At 40.3% G+C, this 14449-nt stretch overlaps 1 protein-coding gene across 14 annotated transcripts in view; it reads right to left on the bottom strand.

Moving 5' to 3' along the window:
• ATG10 (autophagy related 10) overlaps window positions 1-14449 on the bottom strand; it is a 299098-nt gene that overhangs the window by 275073 nt on the left and 9576 nt on the right. For all 14 annotated transcript variants that reach the window (XR_008649375.2, XR_008649374.2, XR_010114443.1 and 11 more), the window contains one exon: window positions 9989-10108. Coding sequence is in view for 11 of the 14 variants with exons in the window: in XM_055233288.2 (XP_055089263.1) it covers window positions 9989-10108 (120 nt within the window). In the remaining 3 variants the exon portion in view is untranslated. The remainder of the gene's footprint in view (window positions 1-9988; window positions 10109-14449) is intronic.

The following is a 14449-nucleotide window of genomic DNA, read 5'->3' as shown; positions in this document are numbered from 1 at the left end:
TTTATGAATCTGGGTGCTCCTGTGTGGGTACTTACATATTTTGGATATTTAGGTCCTCTTGTTGAACTGTGCCCTTTACCATTATGTAATATCCTTCTTTCTCGTTTTTTAGCTTTGTTGGTTTAAAGTCAGTTTTGTCTGAAATTAGAATAGCAACCCCTGCTTTTTTTCTGTTTTCCATTTTCTTGGTAGATTTTTCTTCATCCCTTTACTTTGAGCCTATGGATGTCACTGCATGTGAGATGGGTCTCTTGAAGACAGCACACAGTTGGGTCTTGCTTCTTTATCCAACTGCCACTCTGTGCCTTTTAATTGGGGCATTTAGCCTGTCTACATTCACGGTTCATATTGATATGTGTGGATTTGATCAATGTTATTGTGTTGTTAGCTGGTTATTATGCAGACTTGTTTGTGTGGTTGCTTTATAGTGTCACTGGTCTATGTACTTAAGTGTGTTTTTATAGTGGCCAGTAACAGTCTTTCCTTTCCATATTTAGCCCTTCCTGAACACCTCTTATAATGCAGGTTTGGTGGTAATGAATTCCCTTAGCATTTGCTTTTCTGGAAAGGATCTTATTTCTCCTTCACTTATGAAACTTAGTTTGGCTGAATAAGAAATTCTTGATTATAAATTCTTCTCTTCAAAAATGCTGAATATAGGCCCTCAAATTCCTCTGGCTTGTAGGGTTTCTGCTGAAAGGTCTGCTGTTAGCCTGATGGGGTTCCCTTTTTAGGTGATCTGCCCCTTCTCTCTAGCTGCCTTTAAAATTTTTTCTTTCATTTCAACCTTGGGGAATCTGATTACTATGTGCCTTGGGGATGGTCTTCTTGTGTAGTATTTTGCAGGGGTTCTCTGCATTTCCTGAAATACAGTGTTGGTCTCTCTAGCAAGGTTGGAGAAATTTGCATGGACGATATCCTGAAATACGTTTTCCAAGTTGTTTGCTTTCTCTCCCTCTCTTTCAGGGATACCAATGAGTCATGGGGTGATCTCTTTACATAACTCTATATTTCTCAGAGGTTTTGTACATTCTTCTTTATTTTTGTTTTGTTTTATTTAATTGAGTTATTTTGAAGAACCAGTCTTCAAGCTCTTAGATTCTTTCCTCAGCTTGGTTGATTCTGCTGTTAATACTTACAACTGTATTCTGAAATCCTTGAGGTGAGTTCTTTAGCTCTATCAGATCAGTTTGGTTCTTTCTTAAAAATAGCCATTTCTTCTATCATCTCCTGTATTATTTTATTGTGTTCCTAAGAATCCTTAAATTAGGTTTCAATTTCCTTCTGAATCTCAATGATCTTCATTCCTATCAGTATTCTGAATTATATTTCTGTCATTTAAGCCTAGTTAAGAACCATTGCTGGGGAACTAGTGCAGTTGTTTGGAGGTAAGAAAACACTCTGGCTTTTTGAGTTGCCATAGTTCTTACACCAGTTCTTTCTCACCTGTATGGCCTGATGTTCCTTCAATCTGGAAGATTTTAGGGGGCCAAGGCTCACCTCAGCCCTCCTGAGCTGTGTGCTCTAATTCTGAGGGGTTGGGTATTGGGCCCTCAGCTTTGTTCTCTGCCCCCACAAGGTTATGAACCTGCTACACTGGAGGAGCCAAGGTGTTCCCAGACCACTGGCCACAACACTCCAATGGGTGATGCCAACCAAAGTGCTTTGTTGGGTGGTGGCAGTGGGATCCATGTTCACTTGCACATACTAGTAGCAACAGCAGTGCGGCAGGGTGCATACTTGTTAGATGTGGCAGGGGACTAGAGGGTGCAGGGCTGATGGCCTCCATGTGAATGTTCGCAATGGTGGCACAGGGTGAAGGGGTAGGGCCACTGGCATCCATGTGTGTGTGTGCACCAGCACTGGTGTCAGAGGGATACTGGCAGACACGAGACTGTAGCCTTCATGTGCACATTCACTTCTTATTACTTTTTATAGGTTAAGATATGTTGAATGCTTCCTGTATATCAGGTACTCTGCTAAGTACTTTCGTATTTGTTTTCTCATTACCCTTATAATCATGTACATGGTAACTGTTATTATCCACATTTGCTAGACGTAAAAACTAAGGCTGTGAAAGAAAAAATAACTTGTATGAGGACACAAGTCATATCTAGGATTTAACCCAGTTCTAAACAGTTCCAAAGGCCAAAGTCTTACCCACTGTGATATTCTGTCTACAAATTTTAGTTTCAGTTGCAAACTTAATCTAACCTTCAGCATATGATTGCCATTTGCTATTGATGCATATTCCTTTTGATGTGCTTCTTTGAAAAGCAACCACTAGAGGCCATGGGCCCTGGAGTCTAGAGCATGGCCTGGCAATTAATGACAACTAGGCATAGCCAGGCACAGTAGCTCACATCTGTAATCCCAGCACTTTGGGAAGCCAAGGTGGGAGGAACGCTTGAGGCCAGGAGTTTGAGACCAGCCTGGGCAACATAGTGTGACCCCCATCTCTACAAAAAAAATTAAAAAATAGCCAGGTGTGGTGGTACATACCTGTAGTCCCAACTACTCGGGAAGGCTGAGACAGGAAGATCCCTTCAGCCCAGGAAGTCAAGGCTGCAGTGAGCCATGATCACTCCACTGCACTGCACTCCAGCACCTAGGCACTGACCTTAGCACCATTAACAATTTAGTAACTGCACCGTCATATCACAAAGAAACTGAGAACTAAACTGGTAAAGTGGGTCTTGTGAAGACTTTAAAAACATAAGTAGATGTAAACATTTAAAGGTAAATTAGTGGAAGAAGAATAAAAGTTAAGCAAAAATTAAGTAGTGAAGTAAATTAAACTAAATTGATTTAGTAAAATAAATTTAAAGTGAATAATTAAATTTAAGTAAAAATCAAATATTTGGCAATCACAGCAGAATCACAACTAGTTATCTAGATCTGCATCAAAATCTCCATTTATGAAAACAACTTCTGTAATTACACCTCTCTGGGTCTATATAATTTCTCCACAACACAAATTATCTCCAGAAATAAAATCCATGCAAGCAATTCTCAAGTTTATACACTGGACTTTTAAATAACCTACACATTTATGAATTGTTACATTAAGATACTTAAATTGCTATCTTTGCCAAATTAGGACATTTCTTCATCAGCTGATGACAGGACATTCTGAGCTTCTACAGGGTGGCATTGCCTGCCAGCAGATCATTTTTACCTCATTTACCACCATTTTTATCTGTACTTTAGTGTTTATATAATTATGTGAATACTTCAGCACATCTTCCCTTTTTTTAATGAGTAGAAAACAGGAAATGAAAGTGATGACACTTAAGAAGTATAGGGCTCAAAGGGAATACAAAGTGAGAAATCATAAGGTAGCACACAAGAGGCAAATCTTTTGCCTCAATTGATATATTAGACTTAAAGTTCTCTACTGTTTTCAGTTGTGAAGGTAAAGAACATTAAAAACTCACGCTGGGCATGGTGGCTCACGCCTGTAATCCCAACACTTTGGGAGGCTGAGATGGGTGGATTGCTTGAGGTCAAGAGTTCAAGACCAGCCTGGCCAACATGGCAAAACCCCGTCTCTACCAAAAAAAATAATAATAATGCAAAAGTTAGCTGGGCACGGTGGTGCAGGCCTGTAGTCCCAGCTACCGGGGAGGCCGAGGCATGAGAATCACTTGAACCTGGGAGCCAGAGGTTGCAGTGAGTCGAGAGCATGCCACTGCACTCCAGCCTAGATGACAGAGTGAGACTGTCTCAAAACACATACACACACACACACACACACACACGAAATTTCTGAAAAATATCCTCAAAGGTTGCATCTCAAAAACAAAGTGAAATTCGAGATTATACAATGTTTTTCAGCTCTCTAGAACAGAAAGCAGATCTAGGAATCCATGAAGGCACAAAAGCAGGGGAACCACCTGGGATTCTTGGCACCTCTGTTCAAAGAATGTTAGGGAGTCATTTATGCAATGTCAGGCTTGATGAACTAAAACAACTCTAACACCTTTGCTTGTAGATGTATTTTTATGATCCACCATGACAAACATGCACCGACCATGTGGTTATAGCGTGACCCTAGGAGAACATTAATAATTCACATATTTGCTCCCGACATTTTTCCTAATATAAAAAGAACTAGCTCTGCAAACTAAGAAGGCTACGGTAAGAGAGAATCTTAAAAACTGCTGTGACTATAAAGATATCAAGGGTAAAACTGATTATCCAAAATTAAGTAAAAAAGAGGCTTTAATTAAAGCTTATTAGCTTAATATGCTTACTTCTAAACAATTTATATAAGCAGAGAGTAAGGAACTCAGAATTGCATTTGGATCCACAATCTCTGCACTTGAAGCCCTCCCTTCTGCTCCCCTACCCTCCACTTTTTCACCACAGGCTAAACTCTTTGAATGCAAAATAGCATTTAATCTATACAACAACCATATAAAGTAAGTATTATTGTTACTCCTACTTTACAGATAAAATAGAGTTTGGAGACATTAAGCAATATGTCCAAAATCTAGTTAGTAAATGGTAAAGAAGGTATTTGAACCTGGATCTGTCTGACTGTGAAGCCCATGCTCTTAACCGCTATCTTTAATATCTGACAGACCATCATGATAAACAATGGGTGTAACAAGTGTACCACCTTCCTGAGGATTTTGGAAAGGTTAGAGGTAGAGGAACAAGAATTATCCTGCCTAGATGCCAATAGCATTCCACCCTCACTGAAAAATATTGATTTAAAGTATTCTTATTCTGCATAGCTCCAGATATAAAAATTAAAAATATTTTGCCTACTTTAAGCTTTTTAATAATTTATGTTTCATTAATTTGCACTGCTTTCCTCATCAACTTTGCCTGAAAAGTAATGTTTTACACCTTTCTACAAAGATAAATTATATCAATTCTCTAAATATTGTCAGGATTCTGTTCAAATTCAAAAAAATTAAAATGAGCCAGGCTCGGTGGCTCACACCTGTAATCCTGGCACTTTGGGAGGCCAAGGCGGGTAGATCAGTTAAGGTTAGGTGTTCAAAACCAGCCTGGCCAACATGGTGAAACTCTGTCTCTACTAAAAATAAAATAGAATTAGCTGGGCCTGGTGGCGCATGCCTGTAATCCCAGCTACTCGGGAGGCTGAGGCAAGAGAATTGCTTGAACCTGGGAGGCAGAGGTTGCAGCGAGCCAGGAACGCACCACCGCACTCCAGCCTGGGCGACAGAGTGAGACTTCGTCTCAAAAAAAAAAAAAAATTAATTTAATTTAATTTTAAAAATAAATAAAATAAAAATAAAATGGATGGTGCCAAAGTGATTGTATGAGTGACCATAAAACCCAAAGGTATAAGGGACAATATATACTCTTTAAAGTAGCCTTGGCCAGGCACGGTGGCTCACACCTGTAATCCCAACACTTTCAGAGGCCAAGGTAGGAGGACTGCTTGAGCCCAGGAGTTCAAGACCAGCCTGGGCAACATAGTGAGACCCCACCTCTACAAAAATTAAAAAATTAGCTGGGTGTGGCAGCATGTGTCTATGGCCCAGCTACTTAGGGAGCTGAGGTGGAAGGATCACTTAAGCCCGGGAGATCAAGGCTGCAGTGAGCCATGATTATGCCATTGCACTCCAGTCTGGACAACAGAGTGAGACCCTGTCTCGACTGAAAAAAAAAATTAGCCAGGTATGGTGGTGCACATTTGTGGTCCCAGCTACTCAGGAGGCTGAGGTGGGAGGATTACCTGAGCTGGGGAGGTTGAGGCTGCAGGGACCTATGATCATGCCAACCTGGGTGACAGAGACCCTGTCTCTAAAAACATAAAATAAAATAAAGGAGCCCTATACATAGGTATAGATAAGATTTTTTTTTTTTTTTTTGAGACAGAGTTTCGCTCTTGTTGGCCAGGCTGGAGTGCAATGGTATGATCTTGGCTCACTGCAACCTCCATCTCCCAGGTTCAAGCGACTCTCATGCCCTAGCCTCCCAAGTAGCTGGGATTTTAGGCATGTACCACCACACCCGGCTAATTTTTTGTATTTTTAGTAGAGAAAGGGTTTCACCATGTTAGACAGGCTGATCTCGAACTCCTGACCTCAGGTAATCAACCTGCCTTGCCCTCCCAAAGTAAACAGACTTTTTTTAAGAATAAGTTTCAGGAGCAAAAAGGGGCAGAGGGAGGCATTGGAAAGCAGGAGTATGAGGAAACTTTACTGGGTGATGAATATGTTCACTCTTGATTTTAGTAAAGGTTCACAGGTCTATAGATATGTCAAAACTTAATAAACTGTACACTTTAAATATATGCAGTTTATTGTATGCCAATTATACATCAATACAACAATTAAAAAAAAAAAAAAATTTCTGAGGCCTGAAAAGCAAAACAATAGTATAAGAATACTGTCTCCAAACAGTACCAGAAAAAGATTTGAGATACTACATAATACAATAAAAGGTTTGAGGATATAACCAAGCAATTGATTCACAATTCCCTTTAGAAAAATGGCACAGGATTGCAGAAATTAGGTGGCAAAAATACTAATATGCCCAAATTGAGAACACAGGAATCTGCTTTGCCTAGAGCCCCTTTCACTAATTCAGTTCAATAGCATGTGCTGAGGCAGGGCTGGAAGAGAAACCACAGTCATACCAGACAGACACCCAATCCCAGAGGTCATAAAATCACCATCCCATTGGGCATCACTGATATGTTTGGTTTGGTCCTCACTGTTGGAAAAATAATCTTTTTTAATTAGTTGCCAACATCTAAAAATCCAGAGGTCTCTCCACCCAAATCTGAATGTTTAACCTTTCTCAAAATATCAAAAGATCTGGTAACACTTGGAATCCTGTTTCCAGCCTAGCAATAGGCCAGGCACTCTGGTCAGCCACAGATTTCCAGACTCAGTCTTCCTATTGTTCTGTCCCTGGAAGCTTGACCCATTCATTGTAATGTTTCAATACTATCTCAGTGCTCATCATTGCAGTGGGTGTAACTTCCACTCCAAAAGGTAAGGAATTTTCCTACCTAAGCAACCAGTGGCAGCCAACCGAAGGCTAGACTTAGGCATCCCTTTTTAGAGAAAGGTCAATAATAGAAACAAATCCTGAAAACTGGTTCTTGAGGCATTAGTTTACAACTTCAGTGGAGAAGCTTCTGACAGATAGAATTTCCCTACTGAAGATCCTTCTCAGCCCCAGCCTCCTCACCCTTCAAACACAGATGCATACACAGTCCCAGCTCCTTCCCTAGCCTTCCCCTCCCACATTCTGCCAGGTAATGGAATGGTAACAGGAATTTTTATCATCTTGCCTCCAGCTTAAGATAAAGAAAAATTTCTTAAAACAAAAAAAAAATCTGGTGAAAAGGCAAAGTCCCCAAGGAATAATCACACAAATTATTACAGGTCAAAAGGGGTCAGAAACCTATACTCATTTAATGAATAAACAACCAATATTTTATTTCATCATTTTATAACAAAAGCATTAATATTAAATCAGGTTCAAGGTAAGATTTCTTATCATCATCACTTAACATTTTTCTGGTCAATGCATACAATAATAGAACTATCACAAAGAAGTCAATTTAAAAAACAATAAAAAATAAACCTCTTAGTTTGCAGATGACCTCATTCCTAGAAGACCCAAGAGAAACCACTGAAAAGCCATGAAAACAAATAAGGAAATTCAGTAAGGTGACCGAATGGTTACAAAATTAATATACAAAATTACAGTTGTTTCATCTCAGCAATAATCATGGAAAAAATAAGATGAATAAAAATTGAAACAGGCTGGGATCGGTGGCTCACGCTTGTGATCCCAGCACTTTGGGAGGCCGAGGCGGGCGGATCACGAGGTCAGGAGATCGAGACCACGGTGAAACCCCATCTCTACTAAAAATATTTTAAAAAATTAGCCGGGTGTGGTGGCGGGCGCCTGTAGTCCCAGCTACTCGGAGAGGCTGAAGTGGGAGAATGGCTGAACCCGAGAGGCGGAGCTTGCAGTGAGCTGAGATCGTGCCACTGCACTCCAGCCTGGGCGACAGAGCAAGACTCGTCTCAAAAAAAAAAAAAAAATTGAAACATAATAGCAAACAAAACTATAAAATATACCCAAGAACAAAACCAACGAAAGGTGCTAGCACAGTCACATCATCCTGGAGAGGGAGACTTCCTCAGGGCTGATCAACTGTCTAATCACTACTTAGAAAGTGGGACTGGACTCTACCACAAAAGATTGACTCTCCCTCTGAACTATGCATAAGCCACCCTGTCAAAGTTCAGCCTACACATGACCCAAGAGGAAATCATGGCTTGTTTCCCTAGTGACACTCTGGACCTGATCAAAACCTACGCCTCCCAGGCCCAGTTCTGAATCACAGGAAATCCAACCCAAACTGTTCATTCCTCAGAGTGTATACAAGAAACATACCCAACCAGCAGAGAATCAGGATTCATCACTTTTCAGGAACCGGGTAAAATGTTAAATAGAGAAAATTTACCTATTCTCTAAGGAAGGGATTTCAAGGAACTCTTTAAAAAGCTTTTGACAGAGGCCAAGTGTGGTGGCTCATGCTTGTAATCCCAGCTCTTTGGGAGGCTGAGGCAGGGTGGCTTGAGGTCAGGAGTTCAAGACCAGCCTGGCCAACATGGCCAAACCTCGTCTCTACTAAAAATACAAAAATTAGCCAGGCATGGTGATGGACACCTAAAATCCCAGCTACTACTTGGGAGGCTGAGGCATGAGAATTGCTTGAACCAGGAGGCAGAGACTGCAGTGAGCCAAGATTGTGCCACTGCACTCCAGCCTGGGTGACAAAGCGAGACTCTGTCTCAAAACAAAAGAAAACAAAACAAAACAAAAAAAGTTTTTGACAGAGAACTAACCGTAAGTGTGGAAATAAGGACATAGGCCTTTTACATTATTATTACTGAATCGAACCAAAAGAAAAAAATACTTTGGGCCAGGCGTGGTGGTTCACACCTGTAATCCCAGCACGTTGGGAGGTGGAGGCGGGCAGATCACTTGAGGTCAGGAGTTCAAGACCAGCCAGGTCAACATGGTGAAACCCCATCTCTACTCAAAATACAAAAATTAGCCAGGTACAGTGGCGTGTGCCTATAGTCCCAGCTACTCGGGAGGCTGAGGCACAAGAATCGCTTGAACCCAGGAGGTGGAGATTGCAGTGAGCCGAGATTGCGCCACTGTACTCCAGAACAGAATAAGAATCCATTTCAAAAAGACAAAAAAAATTTGGGCTGGGCATGGTGGCTCAAGCCTATAATCCCAGGACTTTGGGAGGCTGAGGCAGGTGGATCACTTGAGGCCAGGAGTTCGAGACCACCCTGGCCAACATGGCAAAACCCCATCTCTACTAAAAATACAAAAAATTTAGCCAGGTGTGGTGGTGCACATCTGTAGTCCCAGCTACTAGGGAGGCTGAGGCACAAGAATCACTTGAACCCCTAAGGCAGAGGTTGCAGTGAGCCAAGATCATGCCACTGCACTCCAGCCTGGGGGACAGAGTGAGATTGCCTCAAAAAAGAAAAAATATTTTGAAATATGTTTATATTAATAGGAAATTCCCAATTAATACAGTCCTCAATATTTCAGAATTTGTGATTGTTTATGGTTTGGTTTCAAGATTATCTTTCTACTCTCTAGACGAAAGTAGTTTCCTAAGAATATTAACTTAGGATTGATTATTTGAAGCACCACAGAAACATCTGTTTACATTCAGATAATTAATATGCTAACTTTTATCTATTAAATTAAGCAGGTTACGTAAGGACTTTTCAAAATAATACTTCATTAGCCTGATAATAATGAATATATATAGTTGAAGTAAGAAAATGGATATCTGTTGTAAGACATCCTTCAATTTAAGACTTTTACTAAATCAAACCAGTTTTCATACCTTAATTTCAATTATGGAGGTTTTACCTGTCAACAAACCAAAACAAAACAAAACAAAAAATTCTCTTTTGAGATAGAAAACAAACATTTCCATTCTTACCTTTGATGGTCTCCATTCCCAACTATCACCTATCTGTTGTGAATGTTTAATGAATTCTGCACAATAACGTTGGAATGTTTTTTCTCCAATGAACTCATCTTCTTCCATGTTAAATGATAACTGCAACATAAAAACTAAGTATTAGCATCAACTTTAGAATTATATTGAAAGGAATTCTGCTAATTGATTTATTTCTGTCAATAAACCAAAATTTGGGATGTAGAATGGCCTCAAGGCCACTAAAAAATGGTTTTGGACAGGTGTGGTGGCTCACACCTGTAATCCCAGCAATTTGGGAGGCCAAAGCAGGAGGACAGCTCGAACCCAGGAGTTCGAGACCAGCCTGGTCAACACAACAAGACTCTGTCTATATACAAACTAAAAAACAGTTAGCCAGACATAGTGGTGTGCACCTGTCGTCTCATCTACTCAGGAGGCTGAGAAAGGAGGATCACTTGAGACCAGGAGTTCAAGACTGCAGTTAGCTACGATCATGCCACTCTACTCCAGCCTGGGCGACAGAGACTCCATCTCAAAAAAAATAAAAAACTGTTTTTATTTTTTCTATCTTTCTCACCTATCCTCATTTTTTGTTGTTGTTTTGTTGTTGTTGTTGTTGTTGTTATTGTTGTTTTTGAGATGAAGACTCGCTCTGTCATCCAGGCTGGAGTGCAATGGCATGATCCCGGCTCACTGCAACCTTCACCTCCCAGGTTCAAGTGATTGTCCCACCTCAGCCTCTCGAGGAGCTGGGATTACAGTTGCATGCCACCACGCTGGCTAATTTTTGTATTCTTAGTAAAGACAGAGTTTCACCATGTTGGCAGGCTGGTCCTAAACTCCTGACCTCAAGCGATCCACCAGCCTCAGCTTCCCAGAGTGCTGAGATTACAGGCATGAGCCACAGGGCCCAGCTTGTTTTTGTTTTTACATTCCTGTTTCTATATCTTTGGTGCTTAGCATAGTAAACACTCTAGATGCCTTTGTTCAATTGAATTAAAATCATATAAACTGCAAGGATTTGAAAACCCTGTTTGGCTCCAAGGCCAATGATCTGTCTATACTAGATAATTCCTAAACCAGTGTCATTTCTGATTATTCAAATTTAGTATAATCTATGTAAGAGTTTGTTCATTCATCCAACAAATACATAGTGAATATCTATTAAGTAGCAGGCACCATGCATAAGTAAAGGTTAGGTATACAAAAATGAAAAAATATATAGTCCTTGCCTTGTAAGAGCTCATATTCTAACAAAGGGAGATAAAAAACACAAATAATTACAGTAGAAACTCTCTTATCCAACCTCCATCTAACCAACTTGCCAGATTAATCGACACTGACTCATGTCTACAGCATGCTGATCATGAAGCGCCTCTGCTCCCATCAGTTAACTGTGTGTTCACAAACCTTATTCTCCTATCATAAATATATACTGTAATTAAATGTTAAACAAACCAAAACATAAAAGTAAAAAAGAGAGCCGGGCGTGGTGGCTCACCCAGCACTTTGGGAGGCTGAGGCAGGCGGATTACGAGGTCAGGAGATCTAGACCATCCTGGCTAACACCGTGAAACCCCGTCTCTACTAAAAATACAAAAAATTAGCCAGGTGTGGCCAGGCGCGGTGGCTCAAGCCTGTAATCCAGCACTTTGGGAGGCCGAGGCAGGCGGATCACAAGGTCAGGAGATCGAGACCAACCTGGCTAACACAGTGAAACCCCATCTCTACTAAAAAATACAAAAAATTAGCCAAGTGTGGTGGTGGGCGCCTGTAGTCCCAGCTACTCGAGAGGCTGAGGCAGGAGAATGGCAGGAACCCGGTCGGCGGAGCTTGCAGTGAGCCGAGATTGCGCCACTGCACTCTAGCCTGGGAGACAGAGCGACACTCCCTCTCAAAAAAAATAGTAAAAAAGACAACTGTTATTTCCATAACCAAATGCCTTGGAAAGACTCAATAAAAGTGAGTCTCTCTAAGAAAAATAAACTGCTGTTGAACTAGGTATGGACAATACAACTGAAAAGATTGGTGAGGGACAGGGGAGAGAAAAGATTCCAAGCTTTCTGCCTTTAGGTGGTGGTGCAATTGAGTAAGACAGAGGTCTCTGAAGGAAGAGCAGGTTTGGGAAGAGAGATGGGTTTACTTTGGCCATATTGAGCTTGAATGTGGAATGTCCAAGTAAAGGGGTCTAGCAGGCATTCTGAGGTGTGCCTTGAACTCAGAAGGAAAGAGAAATCTGGGCTGGAAATACCGATTCTATATCAACATTACATAGATGGTAACAGAACCCATTTCATCAATCAGAGGGAATGCAAAACTACACTAGCAAGAAAAGACTGATATGGTGTAGCCAGAGGAAATTTTTCCAACTGTATGATGATCCTGACATATACTGAAAGATACTAAATCAAAGAAGAATTAACTTTCATTCATAAAGAACACTAATATACTTAGTAATATTTTTAAAACTCCAACAAACTCTTACTTAGTAACAAAACTGAACAAAGTAGCCTAAGCCCTCCAGTTACTTGAGGTTTACTGAAGTATTGAAAATATTTAAACATAAAATTTCATTCAATAGCCATAGTTTATCTAATTAACACCACTGTGCTACAAGCAAGATGACTGAACATCAAAACACTAATTGATATTTGGTTGAATACTTTTAAAATTATCTAAAGACTAGGCTTTGCTGAAGGGTGCTACATACAATAATACAAACACTTATAGCTTGATTACAAAATTAGGAAGTATAGTATATTAAAAAGATATCCATCTCAACTCGATTCATCATAATGTACCATAATGAAATATCATGGAATAATTATTATTTTTTTGCTCAAGCAAGAATATTTCAACTCAAAAATGTAAATATAATTCAATCAACATTTTTATACGTAGTTTTCAAGTTATAATACTTTCTGGTCCTCTACCAAATTCATAAACTAGTAGAGGCAGAAATTTGAATCTCAGAACTTCCTATAATGAGATGGATGAAAACATGGCTAAAAATGGAAATAACCACAACTGTGGCTTATTAAGCAATAATGGCAAGAATAATCCTTATTTTGCAAATGAAAAAATCTTAGATATGTGAACCGCCTATGTTTCCAGACTTATCTTTTTTTTTTTTTTTTTTTTTTTTTGAGACAGAGTCTCGCTGTTGCCCGGGCTGGAGTGCAGTGGCACGATCTCAGCTCACTGCAGGCTCCACCCCCCGGGGTTCACGCCATTCTCCTGCCTCAGCCTCCCGAGTAGCTGGGAGTACAGGCGCCCGCCACCTCGCCCGGCTAATTTTTTGTATTTTTAGTAGAGACGGGGTTTCACTGTGTTAGCCAGGATGGTCTCGATCTCCTGACCTTGTGATCCGCCCGCCTCGGCCTCTCAAAGTGCTGGGATTACAGGCGTGAGCCACCGCGCCCGGCCCAGACTTATCTTAAACTAAATTCAGACTACAGGTGACAACAGTCACTCAAGTGAACTCTCAGTAAAAAGATGAATTTCAATTCTCATCTCATCCTAAACAATGAATCTCTCATTTCTAGTTGTAAGTAGGTTAGAAATGAGTCAGCGCTCCTCGTGTCATAAAGTATAAGTTGTTTTGTTTTGTTTTGTTTTTTGGAGATGGAATCGCCCAGGCAGTGGCATGATCTCGGTTCACTGCAACCTCCGCCTCTCGAGTTCAAGCGATTCTCCTGACTCAGCCTCCCAAGTAGCTGGGACTACAGGTGCACACCACCACACCAGGCTGAATTTTTGTATTTTAGTAGAGATGGGGTTTCACTGTGTTGCCCAGGCTGGTTTCGAACTCCTGAGCTCAGGCAATCCACCCACCTCAGCCTCCCAAAGTACTAGGATTATAGGTGTGAGCCACCATGCCTGGCATAAGCTGTTAATACATCCATTTTGCTTGAGTCTTACTCTGGCTGAAGAGTTGTGTTGTTTTGTTTTTGTTTTTGTTTTGTAACATTCAATCAAAACCTTTTTCTAACTGCTTTAGCAGAGACTAAAGATTGGAAAAATAGAATAATTTTCCCTGCCAAGTGAGGGTAGTCTTTCCAAACTATAAGTTAGCCCTTAGACTAGAAACATAGAATAAGCTTATTCTGCTGCTGTTCAAATATATCTTTCCAGAACAGCAGCCTTAGCGAATTCTAACACTGTATATAATCATTGTTTAAATGATCCTTTTTAATTGAAAACAATTTTTTCACTACCACTCTCCATATTGTTTAATGTGATTTTTAATCTAATGTGTGTGGAACTAATTCTTTGTTATTGTTTTAGTTGGAGACGTTGATTTGATGAATCTATAAATCAATGTATATCAAAGTCATAATAGGACTAAAACACTGTAAGAAATATAACTAAATTTCCCGGAACTTAAGATCATTTACAAAAACGTGATTACCACAGAACATGCTATGCATACATTTAAACATTAAAAATCATTTTTGACTA

This window comes from Symphalangus syndactylus, chromosome 11 (assembly GCF_028878055.3).
Source record: "Symphalangus syndactylus isolate Jambi chromosome 11, NHGRI_mSymSyn1-v2.1_pri, whole genome shotgun sequence".
NCBI classification, from domain to species: Eukaryota; Metazoa; Chordata; class Mammalia; order Primates; family Hylobatidae; genus Symphalangus; species Symphalangus syndactylus.
This window is presented reverse-complemented; position numbering and strand designations above follow the sequence as displayed.